The following is a 23,530-nucleotide window of genomic DNA, read 5'->3' as shown; positions in this document are numbered from 1 at the left end:
CTGACAATGAGAAAAGTTCGATCCCATGGCTACGGTAACCTTTGATTGGGAGGAGGAGTAGGGCAAAAAGACGTGGTTGTGTCCTTATCCATCCCAGTAGATTGCCCACTTGGAAATGACCTGGAGCATTCCCCCTAGGCTGAAGCAGAAGTGAAGACCCATGGCACAGAGCACACATCAGAAGGAAAAAGGAGAGCTGAAATAGTGGACCAGTCTCCCAACAGAAAAGGCAATATGACTGGGGGACCAGGTTCACAACAGATTCACAACACAAGGTTCACAACAGATCTTTTCAGGAAGAGGATTCACCCTTCTTGGAGGAAAATTAGTCTGCAGAGCTTGGGCCTTACCATCCAGAGCTCTTGGGCCCAGGGGGACCCTCCAAGGAAGATCTGTGCCAGGGGCAGAGGAACTGCCCCACTCTTGAAGGCCTGAGACAGCAAGCTACACAGGAAAAACTAGGAAATGTCAGTGGTACCCACAGGGTTTACTGTGAGGAGGGGCTCCTGTACACTGAGGCCAGAGTCCTCAAGCCTGGTGCAAACAGGAAAGTGGTAGTGCCCCAGCAGTTCAGAGACTTTCTCTCCACTCTAGCTCATGGCATTCACCTAGCTAGGCACCTGGGCCAAAATAAAACTTGGAGTAGGTTAGTTAACCACTTTTATTGGCCAGGAACGTCCCAAAAAGTGAAGGACTTTTGCCAGTCCTGCACTACCTGCCAAGCCACTGGCAAAGCAGGTGGACACTTAAAGGCCCCCTTAATGCCACTACCTGTGGTTAAGTTACCCTTTGAAAGGATAGGGGTTGACACTGTTGGCCCACTTGACCCTCAAACAGCTTCAGGACACAGATACATACTAGTGGTAGTGGATCATGCTACTAAATATCCTGAAGCCATACCCCTTGTGGTCCATTACTGCACCTGCAGTTGCAAAATCCCTCCACTGTATTTTCACCAGGCTAGGGTTCCCTAAGGAGGTAGTATCAGACAGGGGTTCAAACTTCATGTCTGCATGTGGAAGAAATGTAGGGTGACCTATAAAGTCACCTAAAAAGTCACCACCCCATACCATCCTCAAACAAATGGGTTGGCTGAAAGATTTAATCAGACCCTAAAAAGGATGATTGGAGGACTCCCTGAAAAGCTCAGAAGGAAATAGAATGTTATGCTTCCTTGCCTGCTGTTTGCCTATTGGGAAGTGCCACAAAGGGGAGTAGGTTTCTCTCCATTTTAACCTTTGTTTGGGTACCCTGCTAGGGGACCACTAAGCATTGTTAGGGAAGGCTGGGAGATGCCTCTCAAAGAGCCCAAGCAGGATATTGTGACTATGTCCTTGGCCTACGTTCAGGAATGGCTGAGTACATTAAGAAATCCAGCAAAAGTCTTCAGGCCAGCCAGAAGCTGCAAAAGCTCTGGTATGACCAGAAAGCTGCTATGGTTGAGTTCCAACCAGGGCAGAAAGTTTGGGTGTTGGAGCCTGTTGCTCTAAGGGCACTCTAGGACAAATGGTGTAGGCCCTATCTCATACTTGAAAGAAAAGAGGCGGTCACTTATTTAGTTGACCAAGGCAGTTGCAAAACCCCCAAAAGAATTATTCATGTCAACCACCTAAAGCCCTTCTATGACAGAGCTGATGTGACCATGCTCATGGTTACAGATGAGGGACAGGAGGATGAAAGTGAGCCTCTCCTTGATCTCCTCTCCAGCAACCCACAAGATGGTTCTGTGGATGGTGCGGTCTTATCAGACACCATCACAGAACAACAGCAGGCTGAGTGCAGGCAATTCCTCAACCAGTATGCTGAGTTATTCTCCCTGACCCCTGGAAAAACAAAGTGGTGTACCCATGATGTGGACACTGGAGAAGGCTTGCCTGTAAAGAACAAAATATACAGACAGTCAGACCATGTCTGGGAGAGCATCCAAACAGAAGTCAAAAAGTTGCCAGATTTGGGTGTCATTGAACACAGAGTCCCTGGGCTAGCCCAGTAACGTTAGTCCCCGAGCCTCACTCCAAAGGAGAGAACAAATAAATTAGGTTTTGTGTGTATTACAGGGGCCTCAACTCTGTTACCAAAACTGCTGCACTCCCAATCCCAAGAGTTGATGGGCTCATAGACAGACTAGGGGCAGCCAAACATCCGAGTACTTTTGATTTAACATCTGGGTACTGGCAGATTGGCCAGATCCCAGGAGCAAAAGAGAGGTAAGCATTTTCTACTCCTAGTGGGCATTATCAGTTCACTGTTATGCCCTTTGTATTAAAGAATGCACCTGTCACCTTCCACAGGTTGGTGAACAAAGTCCTTGCTGGAATGGAATCTTTTAGTGCAGCTTACCTGGATGACATAGCTGTCTATAGTTCCACCTGGCAGGATCATCTGATTCACCTAGGGAAGTTTCTTGAGGCTCTGCAGAAGGCAGGCCTCACTATCAAGGGCAGTAAGTGCCAAATAGGGCAGGGGTAAGTTGTTTACTTGGGCCAGCTGGTTGGTGGAGGCCAAGTGCAACCCCTTCAGCCCAAGGTACAGACCATTCTGGCTTAGGAAACTGCCACAACCCAGAGCATGATCATTCCTTGGCTTAACTGGGTATTATAGGAGATTTGTGAAGAATTATAGCACCATAGTTGCCCCTCTCACAGAACTAACCTCCAAGTAAATGCCCAAAAAGGTTAACTGGACAGTGAGTTGTCAAAGGGCCTATGACACTCTGAAGAATGCTATGTGCTCTACTCCAGTCCTAGAAACACCAGACTTCTTCAGGCAATTCATAGTCCAAACAGATGCTTCTGAAATGGGGATTGGAGCAGTCCTTTCCCAGAAAAATGATGGACATGACCAGCCAGTTGCTTTCATATGCAATAAACTACTCCCTAGGGAACAACATTGGAGTGCCATAAAGAGGAAAGCCTTTGTGTGGTTTGGGCCCTGAAGAAGCTGAGGTCATACCTGTTTGGCTCTCACTTCATAGTTCAGACTGACCATAGGCCTCTCAGATGGCTACAACAGATGAAGGGTGACTTTCAAGTGGAACACAGTCGTTCCAGGATCTTCCACTTAGATGATGAAGACTCACAAGGGAAAGGGTAGTCTCATCCTCTTTCATTTGGGGTTTGGGAGTGTGAGGAAAGACCTCTTTTTGACTTGGTTAGCCCCCACTTTTTGGCTGGTGTATGATGTAGCCTAAAAATTGTTAGTGCCCAGGGCCCCTGCTAACCAGATTCCCCTGGTTAGAGCTCTTTCCCTAAACTGTTGTGATGCATTGGCACAATTGAAGACACCTTTAGATACCACTATAAATCCCTAGTAAAAGGAACTTAGATACCCAGGGTATGGGGTTCTAAGGGTAGGCCCCTGAGGGCAGCAGCGCTGATTGCGCCACCCTCTAAGGCCATATATCCAGCTGGACCCAGTCCTACCATTTTAGGCTGAGTACTCTAGAGCAAGCCTAAAACACAAACTCGACATGGCACACTGCCCGTGTGCCCTATCCACTACACTGCAAGCACTATGGGTAAGACACCCCTCTGTCAGGCCTTCCAGCCCTAAGACAGGGTGCACTATAATGTATGTGAGGGCATAGCTGCATGAGCAATATGCCCCCACTGTGTCCTTGCCAAACCTGGGACATAGTGAGTGAACGGAGCAGCCATTTTAATACATGTGTTGGACACTGGTCAATACGAGCTTCACAGGTACATGATGGCCACTCTGAAACCTGGGTTGTTTGGTATCAAACAACTCAGGATAAAATGTACCCAGGGGTCACCTTAGAGGTGTCCCCTGCCAAAGTTAACTACCCTGGCATGGTTCCTGACTGGTCCTATCCAGCCTACCACCACCAGACACCAATCTACAACCTAGAGGCGAGAGATCCTTCTCTCTAGGTTGCAGAACAAAGCCCTTCCTTGGTGGAGGTGCTAACGCCCCCTCCCTAAGGAATGTGCACTGCCCTGGCGGCGAGCTTCAAAGGACTTGCTGGCTTTGAAACATGACCCTCAGGCCTGCTGCTAGCAGCCGATGGCCTCCCCCATTGCAAACCCCCACTTTTGGTGGGAGCAACAGCGGGAAATTCAAACAAAGGATAGGAGGAATGGCCCCACCTGGCATGCACCATCCCAAAGGTGTTGCCTGCGAGGTCGACCCTCCATTTCATTTTCCTCCATCTTGGATGGAAGGAAAATAGCCAATCGGGTACAGGGAAGTGAGCCCTTCCCCCAGGAAGTGGTCACTTAGTGGCTGTAGCCACCTTAAGGTCGATGACCCATTGGACACTACCAGGTTCTCCCTAAAACTCCCACAAAATACGGTATTTAGTGGACTTTCCTAGACCAAGAAATCAGATTTGACGATCAGAAGAAGACCAGCACCAAGAAGATCCAAGGCAAAAGAACTGTGGACCTGCTGCAACAAAGAAAAGGTGCCAAACCCTGTGTGCTGCACCCAGGACCTGACAATCGCTAATGAAGAGCTGCTGGACAACTGCGAAAACTCTAGAGAACTCCAGAGGACCTGTAGGCTTCACAAATTGCCAGAGAACTCCCTCCAGAGTGGAGAAACCACTCTAAATCCACAAGGAACCAACAGGCCACTGAGGACCACTTCCGAATGCTAACTCTGGAACCGAATGCCACAGCGGGTGGAAACTTTGCAAAAAAAGACTGCAAGGACAAACCCTGCTAGTATGCCAGGTTTGGTTGCACTGAGCCCTCTGGTGGCTGAATCGTACCATTACCCTGGGTTTTGGTCACCTGACTTCGGACACCAAGAAAAACAGTCCACCCAGGACTGAAAAAGGATCAGGAGGGAGTTATTCCTTTGAGTGTGTGAGATGTAAGATTGATTCTGTGAGTACACCAGATGATTTGTACTTCTCCAAGATTGGCATAACTGCTCAACCATGCTATCATACAAATTAGAGCATTAGGTGATCTAGTTTTTACCCCTGTAAACCAATGTGTGGTTGCCTGGAGCCCTTGCACAGTGTGCCTAGTCTCCTACATGTACGGACAGATGAAATCAAGATCTACAGTCAGTCCCGTCATAGACATGGCAAGATTTCAAGACTTTCTATTCATCGTGATGTCTTTGACCTCATAACTACAGTATAATTTTCATGGTTTATAGTATAAAAATAAAAAAAGGTTCGAAAAACAAAAGAAGTAAAGACAAAAAATAGAAAGTACAAAAATAGCCAAAAGTAGAATAGGCATAAAAGTTGACAAAAGTTATTAAAAAATGCATGGGTCATGGAAGAGGTTAGAGAGAAGTTTAAGATTATGTTTAGAGTTCAGCCTGTTGTGAGGGCCAATGCATTGTCAGGTGATCACTAACAAAGTAGATTCGATTGTGAGCACCATGAGAGGAAATAGACTGCCAAAGAATTAATCGTGGGCACTTCCTGGAAAGAAAACAAAGCTTAGTGTAGTGTCAGGTGAGTTCATTCTCCCGAACGTTGCTGATGTGGTGCTATGCACATTTCAGGCAAAATGGCTAACACCTAAGGCACTTTGGGACAAACAAACTGATGATCGTACCAAACGACCCCTTCCTGGACTTCCCAGATATTCACCTTGTAAAATTATATGGTGCTATGTTTTCTTGTGTGCAGGGCACCTTTTGTCTGGTAAACTAAAATAATGACATTTCGAAATATGAACAAAAACGGCTGCAATACATATCACATGCGACTGATCTTATACACAAATAAGTACAGTCTTGGAGATGCCAGGAAACATGAGGATTTGGCACTCAGCCACTAACTCCCGAAACCTGACATTCTCATAGGATGTTAGGGAGAGAAAGAGTGACCTAATGTCTGTATTGATATCATGTGACCAGAAACAATCAAATGCTATAAGGGTAGACAGTTTAAACCAGGGTATAGGAATGGGACAGGGAATTGGCAGACATAGGTATGAACAGCAATCCATGGTAGTAGATCAGTTATGAGAAAAGCAAGTGTGACTAAATCGACTGGTGACAAGAACATCGAGACACAGTGAGATGTTGCCCACATAACCACCATAAGATTTGGGGGGATTGGTGGTCCTATTACAATCTGACCAATAATTGATGTAATGTAATGCATTTATTTGTTTTTACTGCATTCAATGCATTCTGCAATTGTGATTGCACTATTTGGTTTGTTTTTCTTGTTTTGATTCATGGTCAATAAAAACAATAAAATGTGGTTATTATAAAAAGAGAGCCTAATTGTCTTATTCTAATGGGTCCATCATCACTGTTTGGCTGCCTCACATCAAAGGTGGTCCCAGGAGATTGGCCTACAGCCCTCGGAGGCTATTACAAAGTCCAATGTTATCATTATGAATAACAACATTAGGTAAGACTGTACTAGCATAGAGTAATGCTAGGCATGAACAACCCTTGAAAAGCACTTCTAACCATGATATCATCCCTCTTCTAAATCCACTCTCAATCTAAACTGAACATAGGAACATCTCATTAGCTGCCGATGGAACAGTAACTGTAACAGGAACAAAAAATAGTAACTGTTCATGCACATCATACTATAAAAAGAAAACGCTAGATGGGTATCCTGCAGATGGACAATTTCCATGAGTCTTCGCGCTGGTATGTAAAGGGGAGATATTGTTCCTTCCTTAAATGATGTCTGCTACTGTGCATAACACACATTATTTGGAAGGATCCTGCCTACCAATACATTCCTCCATTTTCTGTCTTTTGTCTAAACAAATGCAATGTGATTTCAGCTGAAGGTCAGTCGGGATTGAGCGTGTCATTTGATGTTTGTATATTTTGCATAGGCAGTAAACTGACTCGAAGGTGTAGTCCATGCTAATTTGAAATAAAAGGATACGTGAGAACTACGTCCCAAACGCAAAGTTTTTCTTAAAAATCCATCCAATGTAACACATTTACCCTGCCTGCTATTTGTCCGCTAATAGAGTGGCGTCTGGCACAAAACGAGTATCCACTGCTTAGGTTTCACATAAACAATTAAAAATAAGAGTAGGCTGTTCTTTCTATAATAAATAATGCCTTAAACTTGGGCAACTTGCAATTAGGTTTAACAAGCGAGAAGTCTAATAAGCTAATAATAGCACGCAGGATGGCTCCAGGGGAGGTGGGGGCAGTTTTAGTGGCATTATCTAATTAGCAAGGTGAACAAGAAGGCATGTTCTCCATAATTTCAATCAATTCTACCTAATGAGTTAAAATTGATGTCCCCATTCTGCTCCTTAGATGAAACTAAATTAAAAACAAATCTTGTTTCATTACATTTTAATTGAATTGCAGTCACTTATACACTTCAATTTAAGCAGATAATTGTGGGCCTAAATTATGTAGCACTTGGTTATTGATGTTGCAGAAAAGCATACACTGGCACATAACAATGTTTAGAATAAAAGTAATGCTTAAGTAAAAACAAAAGTCGCCTATGGTTGGCCACTCTAGCTATTATATATATTAAAAATTAAAAATAGGGATCTCTTGAATCCAAAGCTGGAAGATTGCAGATAAGTTCACTATCACGAAAATGTGATTTAAAACCCAGTGGTAGCTTGAAAGAACAGTACTTTTAAACAGATAAATATCCGTTAACTATCGCAGTAATGTGTATTCAAACCAAAAGTTGTTTGAAAGCAGTGAAAATCAATACTTGTTAAAGATCATCACAATGACATTATAATGTTATATACACTTATAAAGTGGACAGCGGCATTGCTTATTTTGAGCAGGTGATTGCGGGTGGGGGCCACTGGTCCCTATTTTTGGGGACCGGTGCTTATTTTTCTGCATTAGACATTTCCCGAGAAGGAGGGGGAAAAACATGCACATCGGAAAAAGTAGGAAAGGGAAGACGGAAATCATGTCACAAAGGGAGAAAGTAGTAACCTGCAAGAGGGAGATAAAAAGGCAAGATGTGTTATACATGCCAACATTTTAAAGCAGGCAAACGAGAAATATTAACTAAAAAATAGAACAAAAAAATAGTCGGGAGAATGTGTTTTCCCCTGTGACTTTTTATTGATGCAGAGGCAAGCTGGCTAAATCCGGTCAATTGGTATATGTTGAAAGACCCTCACTATTTCATTTTTGGCAGTTTAATAACATAGAGCAAACAAAAACAGAATACGAATTTTTTTGTTTGCGCTATGTAGAACTGCCAACAATAAAATATCGAGCCCTGTCGGTCTAATTACTCCCCCCCAAAGAATTAAAGACAATGTCGAGCCCTGTCACACGCTCTAATTCCCCCTCCCCACCTACCGCCGCACCAAAAAAAAAAAAAGAATTAAGGACAAAGCCTTAACCTTTGATGTCAGAGGTAATTCTTGGAGCAGCCTGACAGGCATCAACACTTTATTTTTGGTAGACTCGGTATCCGCATGCAGGAATCGGGATTCGGGAGAATGGCATTGAAATCGGTAGTCTCACGTCCAAATCGGAAGGGTTGCATGTATGTAGTAGCTGGTAGAGGATTAAAGAGGCAAAAGGTGCATTTAAGACCAACAGCCTTGGCATTTGGCGCGGCAATGTTTAATTTCACCGGCCGCAGGCTTCAGAGCAGAGCCTCCTACACCGGCACTGTGCTGCCACAAATGGCTTCATGCTATCACGCATGGTGTCTTTAAACACTGATCTGTCACTGCAACGCTGATGGACCTGGGAACACAGGCTGCATCAGGATCAGTTCAGTTGACAAATCAGTTCATCAGTAGAAGGGGAACGACACCATGGAGCACTTTGACGTCCTGTCAAATTCTTCAAGAGACAGTGATGAGGCTGAGACGGAATCTGCTTGGACGTCTTATGCTTATTCTCCGACGCGGATCTCCCTGAAGACTTGGAGTGCAATGAAGATCTGTTGCAGGACACCCAGAAAACTGGAAGAGTCTGAGTCTTAGACTTTGAGCAGGAGCAGCCTTTACACTATTTCCGGTACTGTTCGGTGACATACACCTTAGCTTTGGGGTCCAGGATAACCTTTGGATTCATCAGGGCACGCTTTCTCAACCTTAGACAGCAGAAATAAACATCTTGGGGAGCTGTCCTATCCGTTTGCTATGAACAATTCCTGCAAGGCTTACAGTCTGTGGTCTAAGAGTTGACATTTCCATTACACATAAGCAAAACTTTGCGAATAAAGCTCACCACAGAGGAGGAAAAGAGAAGCTATCTCCAAAAATGCATTTGAAGAAGCGGAAAGAAAGGAACTTACTTTAGGACTCATCGGTGGCTTCTAAGTATGGCTCTGGTTGTCACTTCCAGGATGCAGTGGATTTAACGTGAAGCAGATCATCACCACCACCTACTGGTGTGCAGGGGCTATGCTGAAAATGTTTACGGATCCAATCGGACACCCTGGGGATAGTCACATGGTGATGAATCTGCAGTTAGTAGTGTCCATCAGAGTTCACAATTTTCGGTTACCCCATATGAACACGCCACAGAATGTTCATCAAGAAAAAAAGATGTTAAGCCTTCTAGGTCCCCATAAGTAACCTATCAGAGGGTGCGCGAGGGCGTGTGTGCATGTGACGTCCAACGATTTTGCCTACAAGCAAAGTGGCCGCCCAGTAGTGGCCTTTGCTGACCAACAACAAATATTATCTGTTTTGTAGGCAGATACTTCTTTGGTTAGTTTATAGGTCTTGGACCAATGGAGAGGGATAGAGTACCAGATCCAGGGTTATATATGAAAGGCATTATTGAGTGAATAAACTGGGTTTTCTAGCTCTGACGTGGCAGGCACACCTCACTGCTATTTCCTTGAAGAAAGGTTCACTGCCAAGCCAGAACTAACCAAACTGGCCTATGAGTTACTATAGGAATGTATACTCAAAGAAGTGGCCAGCACCCTCCGTAGTCTTAAATGATGTTTATCATTCACGCAAGGAAGCTGCAAATAGGTCAGAGGAGGACTTCACTACAATCATTCACTAATCTTGAACTAGGTTGTTGCAAGGAATTACCTCTATCACTGGTCCTCATCAAATTAAACAGCCACTGAGAATAGCAGATTCTTATGATTTTCTTTCAAATCACGTTTTGGCCACACAGCACTCGTTTTCGAGGTGGACAGGAACACACAGCAGTTTTTAATCACAAAACATGTTCAAGTGTAGCTTGAACAAAACTGCTTTTAGCTCAATCAAAAAAGACTGATTTCTTTTATTCCCAAAAGTCACTGACAAATGAAAATAACCCTCAACATTTGATCACATGCCAGTGGTTTGACCCAATGTGCTTTAAACCACAGGGACAAGAACACATAATTAGGTTGGCTCGTTATTTGAACTGAGGAATATCTCCCCTCCCCCAAATCCCACCAAGCCATAAATCCAGAAATGTTAATTCCCTGAAAACTCACGGCTTAACTGTGCCAATAGCCTATGAGTAAAGGATCGAGTCATTTGTTGACATAACAGAAGACAGTGCACTGCAGAAAACCCTGAGGAGTTGCATCAATCACCATAAATGCACCTCTGAGGAAACATCTAGAGACTTGAGAATTATAATAAATACCTCCAGAGTCCCTCTCCAACTAATATCTACAAGTCAATTATTCTCAGAATACCCATGCACACGTTGGCCAGGTCACAAAAATGTTATTCCCTCCACTAACTGACAATAGGAAGGACAATAAACTAGAATGTCAAAGAGCTTAAAAGATTTTTCCGTTCACTGAGCTCAAGTATACCTGTTGACAAAAAACACCTATAATAACTTGGGAAAGTAGAGGAAAGTGTCTAATGATTACTAATTACGTAAACTGTTCTATATAAATTCTCTCTCCTGTCCATCCACTTCTATTGACAGTGCCTAGTGAATGACATAATGGACTGTTACAGCATGCATCATTTGTAGAACAGTGGTACGTGTGCTCAGCCTGCACTGCTTTCCTGTGACTGGATTTTGGGACCAAGAGCATGCAAAGAAATCTTGGGTATGAGGCGTGGCCAGCAGTCATCCAACATAGCTGCATTATTTGAAGCTCAATATGGAGCACAAGTATACTGGGAGTCAGGTCTCCTAACCACACCTATGGTTATCACCTACCAATTAGTTTCATTGTGGAACACACAATGGAGCCTGTGGAGACCTTCGGCACTGCTCATAGAGAAGAACAAGAGAAAAGAGCAAATCCGTCCTAACCCGACCTACAGCAACTAAGACACAAAACAGAGCTCAAATAAGTGTTGCCTTAGAAAGAACTGAAAGCTTCATATCCTCCCTGAATGGCAAATTTGTTAATCTAACTTCACCAATGAGAGGGGAAGGGTTGGCACCCTAAAGGGTAAAACAGAGGAAACTGCTGGACCGCAACGTGGACCAGTCTATAAAATCATTATTATTGTTGGCCAAAAATCATCAGAGGGATCAAATCCTTAACATATAAGATGGAAATCCTAGAAAACCTAATACCAGATCAGAGGTCTGGGACTTCTTGTGTGACTGAAACTGATCATGGACACTGTTTTAACAAAGAGGAAGAGCCCAAATATGTAGATACGTATCTCAATCTCAAACAAAGCAAAGTCCCTTAGCCTCTACTAGAACGTTCTTTCATCTATATACAGTAAGAAGAAGGACATCAGGCTGTCTTGTCTTGAGTAACATTTAATTTATTTCTTGGTATCTATATTTCTTCATTCATAGTCCTAAATAACTTCTACATTTTTATTGAGGCCAGGACTCAGTACATTTGGGTTCCCCGGGCTCATGACCTCAGTTGCCATTGTGCTGTCAACATTATCCTTTTTAACCAGTGTTGATCCCATACATGCCAGTTCAGTCAATCTACTGGACAGTGACGTTTGCACTGTTGACTGTCCTAGCTGTGAACCAGTGCAGGGGCCCAACTACAGCCAGGACCTAAGTGTCCCTACTTTGGAAACCCGAGTTCATGATTGCTTAACTTTTGTTAACACTGGTATTACATTAACTATAAGCAACTTTAATTCCGAGGATTCATTATTACTTTTTCAATCCTGGGGACCCTTTTTTGATTAATTCCAATATTGAGAATAATAGTGCACCCCAGGAGTGTTTCACCTCCACCGCTCGCATAATTCTCTCTTTCTGTTGCATACGTTTGATAATTGAAGCAAACCTTTTGCTTTTTTTCTACTTCCAGGTGGCCTATGACCCTGTTTTCAGAGACCGTGCTATGACTTACAGTATCAGTCCTGTATTCTTCCAGGTATGTACTGTACACCAGGCGTGGCTCCACTGTATGGGCGGAGGAGCGTCACCCCACCCGCCAGCAGCAACCGCTGCAAATCCTTTTACATGGAAAGGATAATAAACTCTATTTATTATCCTTTCCATGTAAAAGGGGCGGGGCATTAGGGGTGACGAGCTGAGGGGAGTGCACTGTGCACTCCCCTCAGAGCGAATGTGTGTTTGGCAGGCCGTCTCGGGAGCCTGTGCCTGCAGCAGCGACGGGAGAGGAGCCTGGCGAGGGAGCAAAGCGGGTACGTTTTTAAAATTATCTTTTTCATTATTTTTTCCCGCACTCACCCAAACCCCTTCGCACCCCCTCACCCCTCCGGCCACGCAAGCCGCTCCTGCTGTACACCACTATTTGTATCATCCCTGCTGAGCTACAGCACTGTGCGCTATCATTACACTGTCCTGATGATGACTTGCTATATCATCCAAAGGGTTTAAATGGTGTTAACAAAACTGCATTTAGACCACAGATCTAGTGTTTAAGATGTATGCCTTGTTGCGACATCCCATTAAACTGGTCTCATCTTTTGTTATCTAAGTATCATTTGCAACCCTCTGTAAGTACAAAATTCTCATTTTTTCTTCACCAATATGCATTCACAAAGAGCACTGAGCACTACGTTTGTGCAAACTTCATAAGCCCTAATGATTAAATCAGTTTTTACCACACATTAAGAGCACACTCTGACTCTGTGTTTATTTACAGTAAGGGTGCATAGAGCAATTATTGTCCACTGAACAATGACTGATGTTTAAATGAAATACAAGTGAATCAATTATTCCCTTTAAAAAGCTACTTAATGAAAACGACTTGAGAGACAAAGCGAGAATCAAATAAGCTGCAAAGTTGAAGGGGGACCTTCAGTGCGAAGATCAAAGTATCCTGTTATTCCTGGGCCTTGTGCCAGAGACAAAGAAGAGGAAGAACCTGAATGCAGTCAAAAATATTCTTAGTATGGGAGAAGTTTTAATCAGCAAATTTAGAGTGAATCATGATGAACAAAGATTATATCTTTTTGGGGCCCAAAAAGCAGATGATCTTCTGAAGACAATGAAGAAGTCGAAAGAAAGGCAATGAATTGTAGTGATACAGGAAAGCAGTAGGTGTTTTTACTTTCAAAGTCTGACATATCTTTGTAGGCCCTTTCTTCATTCTGAATACAGACTCGATCACAGGATCTTTAGGGAAAGTTTGGGCTTGCCATGTACAGATGGAAGAGACTGTTCACTGAAATGTTGTGGGCTTCCATGAAGAATTATCCCCACTATTGACACTGAAGTTGACGCATATAGAGACTCTTCTGTTTTGGCCATTGTGTGCTCATTGTGATTAATGTATGTGTGAAATAGAGTTTATTGGGGGCGGATATAGTTCCAGTTATACATGATACTGATATGCCACTTTGCTATCCTATAAAATACCAGGAACCCACCATATCAAACTGTTGCGGGAAAATTGCTGTTTTCGTGGCTGGCCAGTCAGGATCCATTCAGAGAATGTCTTGAGCATACCTACTGGGATCCAGAAGCCAATCACACCTTAAAAATCTTTAAAATATCCTAGACAAAATAGAAGGCCAGATATTTACAGGACAGGCTCTTGGAGAGCCAACAGTAGCTCATGGTACCAGCTTCTATTAACATAATCTTGCTATTTAAAACCGTTAGCAAACATTAAGCAGATTCTGACCAAATGCATTCTTACAACATAAATTATGTAACCTACAAAAATATCTCTATGCAGCAGAGAGTTCCTTGCATTACACAGTGTACAAACTGATAACTATAAAGCCAAAAACGTTAAACATAAGAATGACATTACTTACCATTAGCAGTTTGTCATAACGCTCAGCAGACATGAGAAAACGCCCATCTTCAAGCTGCATCTCACGGTTCTCCAACAAATTGTTCAACACTGGCAAGACATTGCGTTCGGCCTTCTCCAACCCTTCCAGCAGCAGGATCCTTCCTTCAGTAGCTGCACGCACAGCACACTAGAAACAATGAAGGGATAGACAATTAGACCAAGATGAATACAATACAAATAAGGAAAATAATTAAAACAACAAAGCACGGCCTCCTTAAAAAATAGGTCATGCTGACTAAAGGGCATAAAAAATAACAAAAACGTACGCATGGTCGCTTAAGGTAAATTAGTACCATGTATAAAGATATTTACATTAGAACTATTGAAAAGTCCTCAAAAAGGTTGCAGAAGGAAGGTTCTCAGAGTAAGAAATTTAAAAATGTCTGCTAAGAGCTGATGCAAGCAGCCAAAAGACCAAGTACCCCTTCATCCTCTTCCATGGCCTCAACTTGTATTTTCTTATCTACTTTGCTCCCTAAAAACGGGAGCCAGTAAAAACGGTGCAAAGACTCAGTTCCCAAAATCTATGCATGTGAATTATTGGATTTGTTAAATTGCCTTCAGGTTTAAATCTCTAAGTGGTTTTCACTATCACCTTCACAAGAAATGCATGAGTTTAAAACACATTTTAGTGAAAACTTATTTTAAATAAACTGTGTCATACCATTAGGCAAATTAGGCAGGATTAAGCTTCCCCAACCCACCGAAATCCTTATTAAGGCTACCATGTCATACACAACTGTTAACACCACCAGTTTCTTGTTTTAATCCTTTGGACCCTTTGAGCACTGTGCAAGAACACGGCTAACAATAATACTTTCTCCCTGTTAGACCTGTCAGCTCTTAGTATGGTTTCACCCGTCTTTTTGGCTTATGACCTCCTGTTATGATCCTGTGCTGAATTTCGTTTTTGCTGGCTTAGGACTCTGGGCACTTTACCACTGCTGACCAGTGCTAAAATGTAAGTGTTCTTTGTCTAAACTGGGTTAGTGATTGGTTTTCTCCATTACTGGCATATTTGATATACTAGTAAGTCCCTAGTAAAGTGCACTAGAGGTGCCCAGGGTCTGTAAACCAAATGTTACTAGTGGGCCTGCAGCACTGATTGTGCTACATGCATGAGTAGCCCTTTAAACATGTCTCAGACCTGCCACTGCAGTGTCTGTGTGTGCAGTTTTAAACTGCCAATTCAAACTGCCAATTACACCCACTTGACAGGCCCAAGCTTTCCTTTTTACTACATGTAAGTCACCCCTAAAGTTAGAACATGTACTAGTGTGTTTTTCATGTCCTGGTAATGAAATGCTGCCAAATCCATTTTTCACCTTTGCAAGGCTTATCTCTTCCATATGTTAACATAGGGATTACCTTGAAATATTTTTTAAGTGTCATTTCCCCATTGGGAGCAGATAGAGATCTGGAGTTTGAGGTCTCTGAACTCACAAATGAAAAATGCATCTTTTGGTAAAGTTAGTTTTTAGATTGTAAGTTTGAAAATGCCACTTTTAGAAAGTGGGCATTTGCTTGCTTAACCATTCTATGCCTCTGCCTGGCTGCTGAATACACGTCTGGGTAGGACTGACAGTTGGGCTGTTTTTGAATAGACAGTAACAGAAAGGGAGCTGAGGTGTGTCCTGCATATCCTGATGGGTCTTCCTGGGCTACAGTGGAGGGAGGACCTGAGACTTGCACGGCTGTGCCTGTCCTTACACAAAGCAGTCTCCAGCCCACTGGAGTGTGTCAGAGGCCAGGACAGGTACAGGCAGGGTCTTGTGCACTATAAAGACTTTCCTTTGAAGTTTGCCTGCTTCATAGGCAGAAATAAGTATAAGTATTGGACTGCTGACCCCACAACTTAAGAACACTTCTAAACTGAGGGCATTCTACCAGGGAGAAGAGATGGATGCTTGAGGAGGACCTGCCACGTTGCTTTGCTGTGCTGGCCGGCTGCTGCTACTTCTGCCCTGGGAGTGAAAGGACTGGACTTTGGTTTCTACATCCTCCTTTCCAAGGCTCTCCAAGGGCCTAAACTGAGCTTGCCTCCTGTTGTGAAGTCGCAGGGACCTTAAAGACTTTGTCGGTCAATGCCTAGGCTTTTCTAATGAGAGTCCAGAATTGCTAAGTGGTGGCAAATCCAGTCCCTGGCCCCTTAGAGGTGGAAGGTGGTAACCTGTAGGGGGGAAGCCACACACCGCTATGTGCACGTCAGAAAACCCGACGCAGCGCCTGTCCCGCAGCTGAAAATTGAATGCAGCGGCAGTTCTCAACACAGACTTTTCGCACCGCGTGTTGGAATTCTCCATGCACTGACCCTAGGCATCATATCTTCAACATCGCAGCAAGGACCTGAGGCTGCGTGTCTGGAAATCGATGCATTTTTCTCCTGCAGGGGAAAGAATCGACACATTGCCTACCCATCAGAGGAAGAATCAGCGCACTGCCCCACTTGTGAGTAAGGAATCGACGAATCACTTGCTTTTGTGATGCATCACCTCTTCTGCAGCTTTATTTTTTAAGCATACTTTGTGCTAAAACAATGCATCCATTGATTCCTATGGATTAAGACCCTTTTAACTTTAAAAATGTATCTTTTCTTGTGTATTTTGGATTTTTCGTTTTGGTCTTCTTTTTTTCAGATAAATATTTGCTATTTTTCTAAACTGGTGTGGTGTCCATTTGTAGTGTTTTCACTGTGGGCCTGTGTGTGTGGGTACAAATACTTTACACATTGCCTCTGAGATAAGCCTGCCTGCTTGTGCCAAGCTACCAAGGTGGTGAGCAGGGGTTATCTTGGGTGTGTGACTCCCTTACACTGACGAGGGACGGCCCCTACTTGGACAGGGTGTAAACTGACTGCCAACTAGAGACCCCATATCTAACACTCCTTACTCCTGAAACTGTTTGAGATGCTTTCCGTCTCCTCCAAATAAGATATTCAACCAGTATGTATGATGTATTGGAACACTGCAGGTCTGCAGTCGTACCTCGGACTCCTGCTAATGAAAATGAAATGTAACATTATCCTGCTTCGATAATTTTGTTCTGACAATTCTCTCTACATAAGGTGTATTAAGTCAAACCTAGATGATTTCAGAAGTGGAGAAATCATTATCGACTTTTCATTTCTGTGTCTTTACAACATAAGCTCATCATCACAAGCCCGCCTTTTATCAAGCCCTACAACTGGTTATTGAAGCTAAAGACTGTGCTAACATAAATCATTTTCACAACTCCATCAATGATAACGAGTCATCTCTCCCACTGAAAGTTTTAGATAATACTTTGGTAAGCATTTTGGGCACACGTTTTTCCTGTGTTGGGCCTGTAACCCAAACCCAGCTGAGGGATACATGTGAAGATAATGCCTGAAGTATTTCTGAAATTATAAACATGGATCCCAGAAAGTATAACAAATGAATTGTATGTGTTCTAACTACTGATAAACTAGATTAACTACTGCTGGAAAATACTCAGTGTTTAGATTTAGGGACTTTTTAGGCACTCGTGACCTGTATGCCATAAGGGCTCGTGGAGCTGCAGAAAGGAGCAAGGACTGCATGCATCAAGTATGAAATGGAAATTACAAGAGTGAGGCTGAGAAATCCATACACCAACCTGCGGAACTAATGAGAGAGGACATCATCTTGTTCAGAGACACATTTGTCAACAGTCATCAACAAAATGGCTTCATGAATTGATTTCCGGTTAAATTTGACCCTTTTCACAGTGGGAATATTCTCCATTTATTTTAACATATTCAACAGAGGGAGGCCTCGGTCTAGAGCAGGGTAATCGAGACACCAGGAATTTTAGACTAACATGGTATAAAGCCTTATGGTAGAGGAAGTGGGGCTCGAACTTTATCTGCTTTTTCACCATTGAAATGAAACCAAAGCAGAGCAAATATGATCACTATGCCATAGGTTCAAAATAATTCAGTCAGCGTCATTTGGGGTAAACTACATGTGTAGTATTAGCTTTAGTGGTAGATATGATGAACAGCAGTGGTTCCCAACCTTTTGATTTCTGTGGACCCCCACTTTAACATTAATGGAACCCAGGGACCCCCAATGAATCATCATGGGAATCCGGGGACCCCCGGCTAGGTCATTACTGGAAGCTGGTGACCTAGTTTACCAATATTTGTTAATATTTTTTAATTTTCTAGGCTCTCGCGGTCCCCCTGAGAAGGCTTTGCCGACCCCCAGGGGTCCCCGGACCACAGTTTGGGAACCACTGATGAACAGCATTGCAGTAATCAAACTGCAATGACACAAAAGCATTGATCATTGCAAAAGTTTGAAGAAACAAAAAGAATCTCAAGAAGTACATAAAACCTGAAAAGATAAATGTTTGGGGTTGACTTTTTAAAACGTTATTTGCATTTCAAGTAACAACACACAGCAGTAACACACTCATCAATGCATAAAAATGCACATTATGAGTGTGAGGGGCAATATAAGGCCAGTCCAATACAACTGTCAATGTTATTAAGAGAACAACCTAACTAAATATTCTGACACAGAGGCATGCTGAAAGGACCAATCCCAGTTCCAACAAAAATACACATTAAAAACGACTTCACTTAAAATGTATGATTAAGTTAAAAAAAAGTCATAAGTAATCGTAAAATCTAAGACTCCAGTTCAGCTGCATGATAAGACAGACATTGCACAAAGGCCCCAAATATCTAGTGTGTAGTACCTGGCAGCTCAGAAGCTCAGACCTCTGCACCGCACATTCCATACCACAAACTCCAGCAGCCTTATAGGGTCTGTTGGGCTCCAGAAAATGACCAAGCCAATGACAAGGCTGCAACTGTTCTGGCGCTGCAGGTGTTTCCATCTGAGTAGAGCTGGTCTGGCAGCTCTGGCTCGACTATTTCTACTGGAACAGCACCAAGACTGATTTGGATATGGCTGGTCTTTGGCTACAGTGGCACATCAAACACACATAGTGCATTGAAATGCTACCCTGAGCGATTGCCAGTGGTTAGACTCCATGCAAGCATTCCTCCTGTCACCTTTTGTGTGTTGTTTAGAGTTTAACAGTTGGCAAACCACGATGGTCTGGAATGTGACCTCGAACGTTAGCCAGTGGCTGAAATTCATTCAAGTATTCCGTCTGTCACTTTTTTTTTTGCTGTAATAGAAACTCTAAGTGTGATGGATATGGCCAGATGTAGGTCTGTGCTCACTGTACAACTGGACTCATGCTACCACTCAATGATGAGGCCTAAATAGGCTTAAACCGCCCTGGGTGTTCTCACCTGGAGGATCCATGGCCTAGAAATTCAGGCTGGATGGTGTGGTATTAGAATGCTGTAGTCAGAATATTGTCTGGCATAAATACTGTGTCCTAAATGTCTTTTGCAAAAATATTGTTCTTTTGGACTTAATAGAAAACCTACACCCAGAGGGACAAAGTTTTTTTAAACGATTTTTAAGATATAATATTTATGTCAGATGATCTGTTTGCAAACAATGTTCTGACATAGAACTGGCTGGACCATCCCCATTTGAGCACAACTCAGACTGATTTGCACAGACCTGATCTGTGTTTAGAGTTGCCCAGTGGTGATAAATCATGTTATGGAATAGTGAGTGAGACTAACTCAACCATTTGCTGTTTGAAGCAGTTGTCACTTCACAGCCATCAGAAGAGCCAGGGCCGCAAGCTTTGTGATTTTACCCAGTGGTACCCCGTACATGATTGTTGTGTTGTTATGTATGTAATTATTTGAAATACTGAGTTGTTATTTGAAATATGTTGTTGTATTGTGCGCGTGTCTGCATCGCGTGTCTCCGTTCGGATTCGAGAATGGATTTGGAGGAGTTGGGGAGAGATCGGAAAAGTAGTTGGAGAGGAGACACGGAGACACGCAGTGCAGTGGATTCGGCAAGCCTTATTACTTGTTAATACTTAATAAATATTCCATACCAAATATAAGGACTCCGACATTACAGATTTTGGCGACGAGAGAATCGGAAGAGGTTGTAACGACGTTAGAAACCTGTGCAGCACAGAAGGAATGGTATGCATTACCGGTAAGGCTTGCCGGGATATCTAGAGAATTAACTCAGTCTTATTGTACGTGTATTTCGTCTACGGATTCGTTCTAACATCCTTTACATTTTTAATGGGGATGTTGGCAAAAGAAGCGTTACCGTTAGTCCTTGGTGACATTTGAAGCGGCGCTCACCATTCTACTTCGCGAGAACTATTGGAAAGGATCCAAACTACGTTCCACGCGCTCCCGTTAGTCCTTGGTGACATTTGAAGCGGCGCTCACCATTCTACTTCGCGAGAACTATTGGAAAGGATCCAAACTACGTTGCACGCGCTCTTACGCATGCGTGTTAACTTATTAAAGGAAAGGTTTTGGCAACGCTACCTGTTAACGCTACTTAAAGCCTAAGCTGGAGCGTTTCGCTGTATTGGAGGACAAAGAGCAACCAAGCAAGGAAACGAAATGTAAAGAGTTTTATTTTTCTTGGATTATTTTGGACATGCGTTTAACAAGTGGAAACTTGTAATAGGAACTTTATCTATACAAGTACATTTCATGGAACGATTCCTAATGACATTTATGTCTATTTTATTAGGTTTTGTATGAATTTTTGTTTTCATTTTTTTTTTATTTTTATTTTTTCATTCCAGTTATTGTATATTAAAAAAAAAAAAACTTTTCATATATAATTTTGAACGTTAACAGATCCAATATGGCTACACAGCAATTTTCCCTTCAGCCTCCACAGACATTTTGGCCAGCTGGTGCGAGTCCATGTATGAAATGGACAGAATGGAAGTCGTATTTTCTAAATTTTCTAGAGACTATAGACGAGGAAGGAAGAATGAGTTCAGAAAGGAAGAAAAAGATTTTTCTACATTCGGTGGGCCCTGAAGGACTAAAAATATACAAATCCATAACAAAGATTAGTGGCAGTGGGGACACTAATGTATTTGAGAATGTGTTAAAGGAGTTTGATAATTACTTTGCACCTAAAGTATGTTTAGGTATCCTAAGATACAAATTGTTTCAGAGAAAACAAGAATGTGGTGAGACGGTGGATGAATATGTTACTGCGCTCAGAGTTTTAGCGAATGACTGCAAATTTGATCATTTGCAGGGGCAGTTAATTAGAGATCAAGTAGTAATGCATACCCGTGATCCAGAAATTCAGGAAAGACTGGGGATTAATGGAGATGCTGAGTTGGACGATATTTTAGCTATTGTAAGGAAAGCTGAATTATCAAGTCATAGTGCGAAGGCAGTTAAAATGGAAAACAAGGAGTTTGTGGATGACACAGTTAACAAAATAAAATATAGGGATGTGAGTAAATTAAAGAAAGAAAGTGGAAAGAATCAAGAGACATCAAATTTTGATGGTCAAAGGTGTTATCGCTGTAATAGTAGCTCACATTTGGCTTCTTATAAATATTGTCCAGCATTGAAGCAGAAGTGTGCGGCTTGTGGAGTTATAGGACATTTTGCTAGGGTATGTAAGAAAAAGAAAAAGAATAACACTGTGAAGTATGTGGATGGAGTTGGTGATAATTCAAGTGAAGATGAGGATAAGATCAATAGGGTCATGCAGAGTAGTAAACTGATAAACAAGGATCAAATGTTTGTTTTCAATGTACATGAAGAGTCATGTTGCAGTAAAAAGAAACCAATATGTTTAATGCGCATAGGAGGGATAGAAATTCAAGTTTATGTTGATTCAGGTTCTCTTTTTACTATAATTAATGAGGAAGTGTGGAGGTCAAAATTTGTTGGAAAATTAGATAAAGGTTTACAAAAACCTGATATTAGTCCAGAAGGGTTTTCTGGGGAAAAAATAGATTTGTTAGGTTTCAGGGAACTTACTTTTGCTTTTAAGAACAGGAAGTCTATTGGAAAATTATATATAGCAAGGAAGGGACCTTCAGTCCTAGGTTGGAAGGACCAGGGAGATTTGCACATCACACTTGATCCGAATAGTTCGGAACCAGTCATGGTAGTGGATGAGGGAGAGAGCATTGAAAAAGAAATGTTAAAAACTTTTCCTAAGGTTTTTAGCGGGAACATTTGTATTTTGGAGGGTTTTGAACATAATATTGTTCTCAAGTCCAATGCTTGTCCAAAGATTCACAAGGTGAGGAACATTCCCATTCTGAGTAGAAGTGAAGTTGAGAAAGAATTAGATAAGTTGAAGGAAGCGAAAATCATTGAACCAATCGAATCTTCCGAGTGGATTTCTCCAGTGGTGGTAGCTAAACGTGCGAATGGTAAGATTCGTTTATGCATAGATTTGCGCCACCTGAATAAGAATATCGTAGTAGAAAAATTTCCTTTACCACGGATTTCAGAAATGTTGACACTAATTAAGGGGGCTAAATGGTTTTCCACCATAGATTTATCCGCAGCGTACCATCAGATCAAATTAAGTGAAGCAAGTAAAAAGTACACAGCGTTTATTACTCCAGTGGGATGTTTTCAATACAAGAGATTACCGTTTGGTTTAGCTTCGGCAGCTGCCATCTTTCAGAGATTGATGTATCAGTTATTTGGGAAACATACCAATGTAAGATATTTCCAAGATGACATACTATTGTTTGGAAGGGATAGAATGGAACATGATAAAGTCTTGAAGGATGTGTTAAGTATTCTGGAAGAGAAGGGTTTGACTGTAGAACACTCGAAGTGTAAATTTGGAGTACAGTCAGTAACCTATCTTGGTCATGTGTTATGTGGGAATGGTGTGACCATGAAACCTAAATTAGTAGATGCCATCTTGAATTCTCCACATCCTATGTGTAAAGATGATGTCAAGTCATTTTTAGGAATGATTGAGTTCTATGCGAAATTTGTGAAAGGTTTCTCTAGCAGAGTGTACAATATCAGACAGTTGTTGAAAAACCATGTTAAATTCAATTGGTCACATGAGTGTGAAGTGGAGTTTGAGGATGTTAAAAATGCAATTGTGCAAGCTCCTATTTTGGGTAGTTTTGATCCTGATTGTACAAGTGTAGTAACCGTGGATGCCAGCAACAAAGGATTGGGAGGTGTGCTGACACAAATTGATGCTTCAGGAAAAGAGGTCATAATTGCTTTTGCTTCTCGTGCATTATCACCGAATGAAGAGAATTTTTCGGTAATTGAGAAGGAAACACTTGCATGTATTTGGGCACTGGAGCATTACAGATCTTTTGTGTGGGGTAAGGAATGTATTTTACGAACGGATCACAAACCGTTAGTGAAATTACTGACCACCGAAGGAATGTATAAGGCATCAGCAAGAATTGCAAGAATGTCAATGCGGTTGCAGGATTTTGTATATAATATTGAGTATGTTCCTGGAAGAAATAATGTACTGGCAGACTATTTAACCCGTATGCCCACAGAGATTTTGGAATGGGATAAAGAAGAAGTGGAGGAGTTACAAGTTG

The 23,530-nt window shown here is 42.3% G+C and overlaps 1 protein-coding gene across 1 annotated transcript in view; it reads right to left on the bottom strand.

The window, feature by feature from the left end:
- The window catches only part of VWA8 (von Willebrand factor A domain containing 8), a 1,423,713-nt gene that overhangs the window by 1,096,373 nt on the left and 303,810 nt on the right, over window positions 1–23,530 (bottom strand). Inside the window, exon 5 of the mRNA XM_069205432.1 lies at window positions 14,058–14,225. Coding sequence (XP_069061533.1) covers window positions 14,058–14,225 — 168 coding nt within the window. The remainder of the gene's footprint in view (window positions 1–14,057; window positions 14,226–23,530) is intronic.

Source organism: Pleurodeles waltl, chromosome 8 (assembly GCF_031143425.1).
Source record: "Pleurodeles waltl isolate 20211129_DDA chromosome 8, aPleWal1.hap1.20221129, whole genome shotgun sequence".
Classification (NCBI taxonomy): domain Eukaryota; kingdom Metazoa; phylum Chordata; class Amphibia; order Caudata; family Salamandridae; genus Pleurodeles; species Pleurodeles waltl.
Note: the sequence above shows the minus strand (reverse complement) of the source record. Positions and strands in the feature narration are given on the sequence as shown.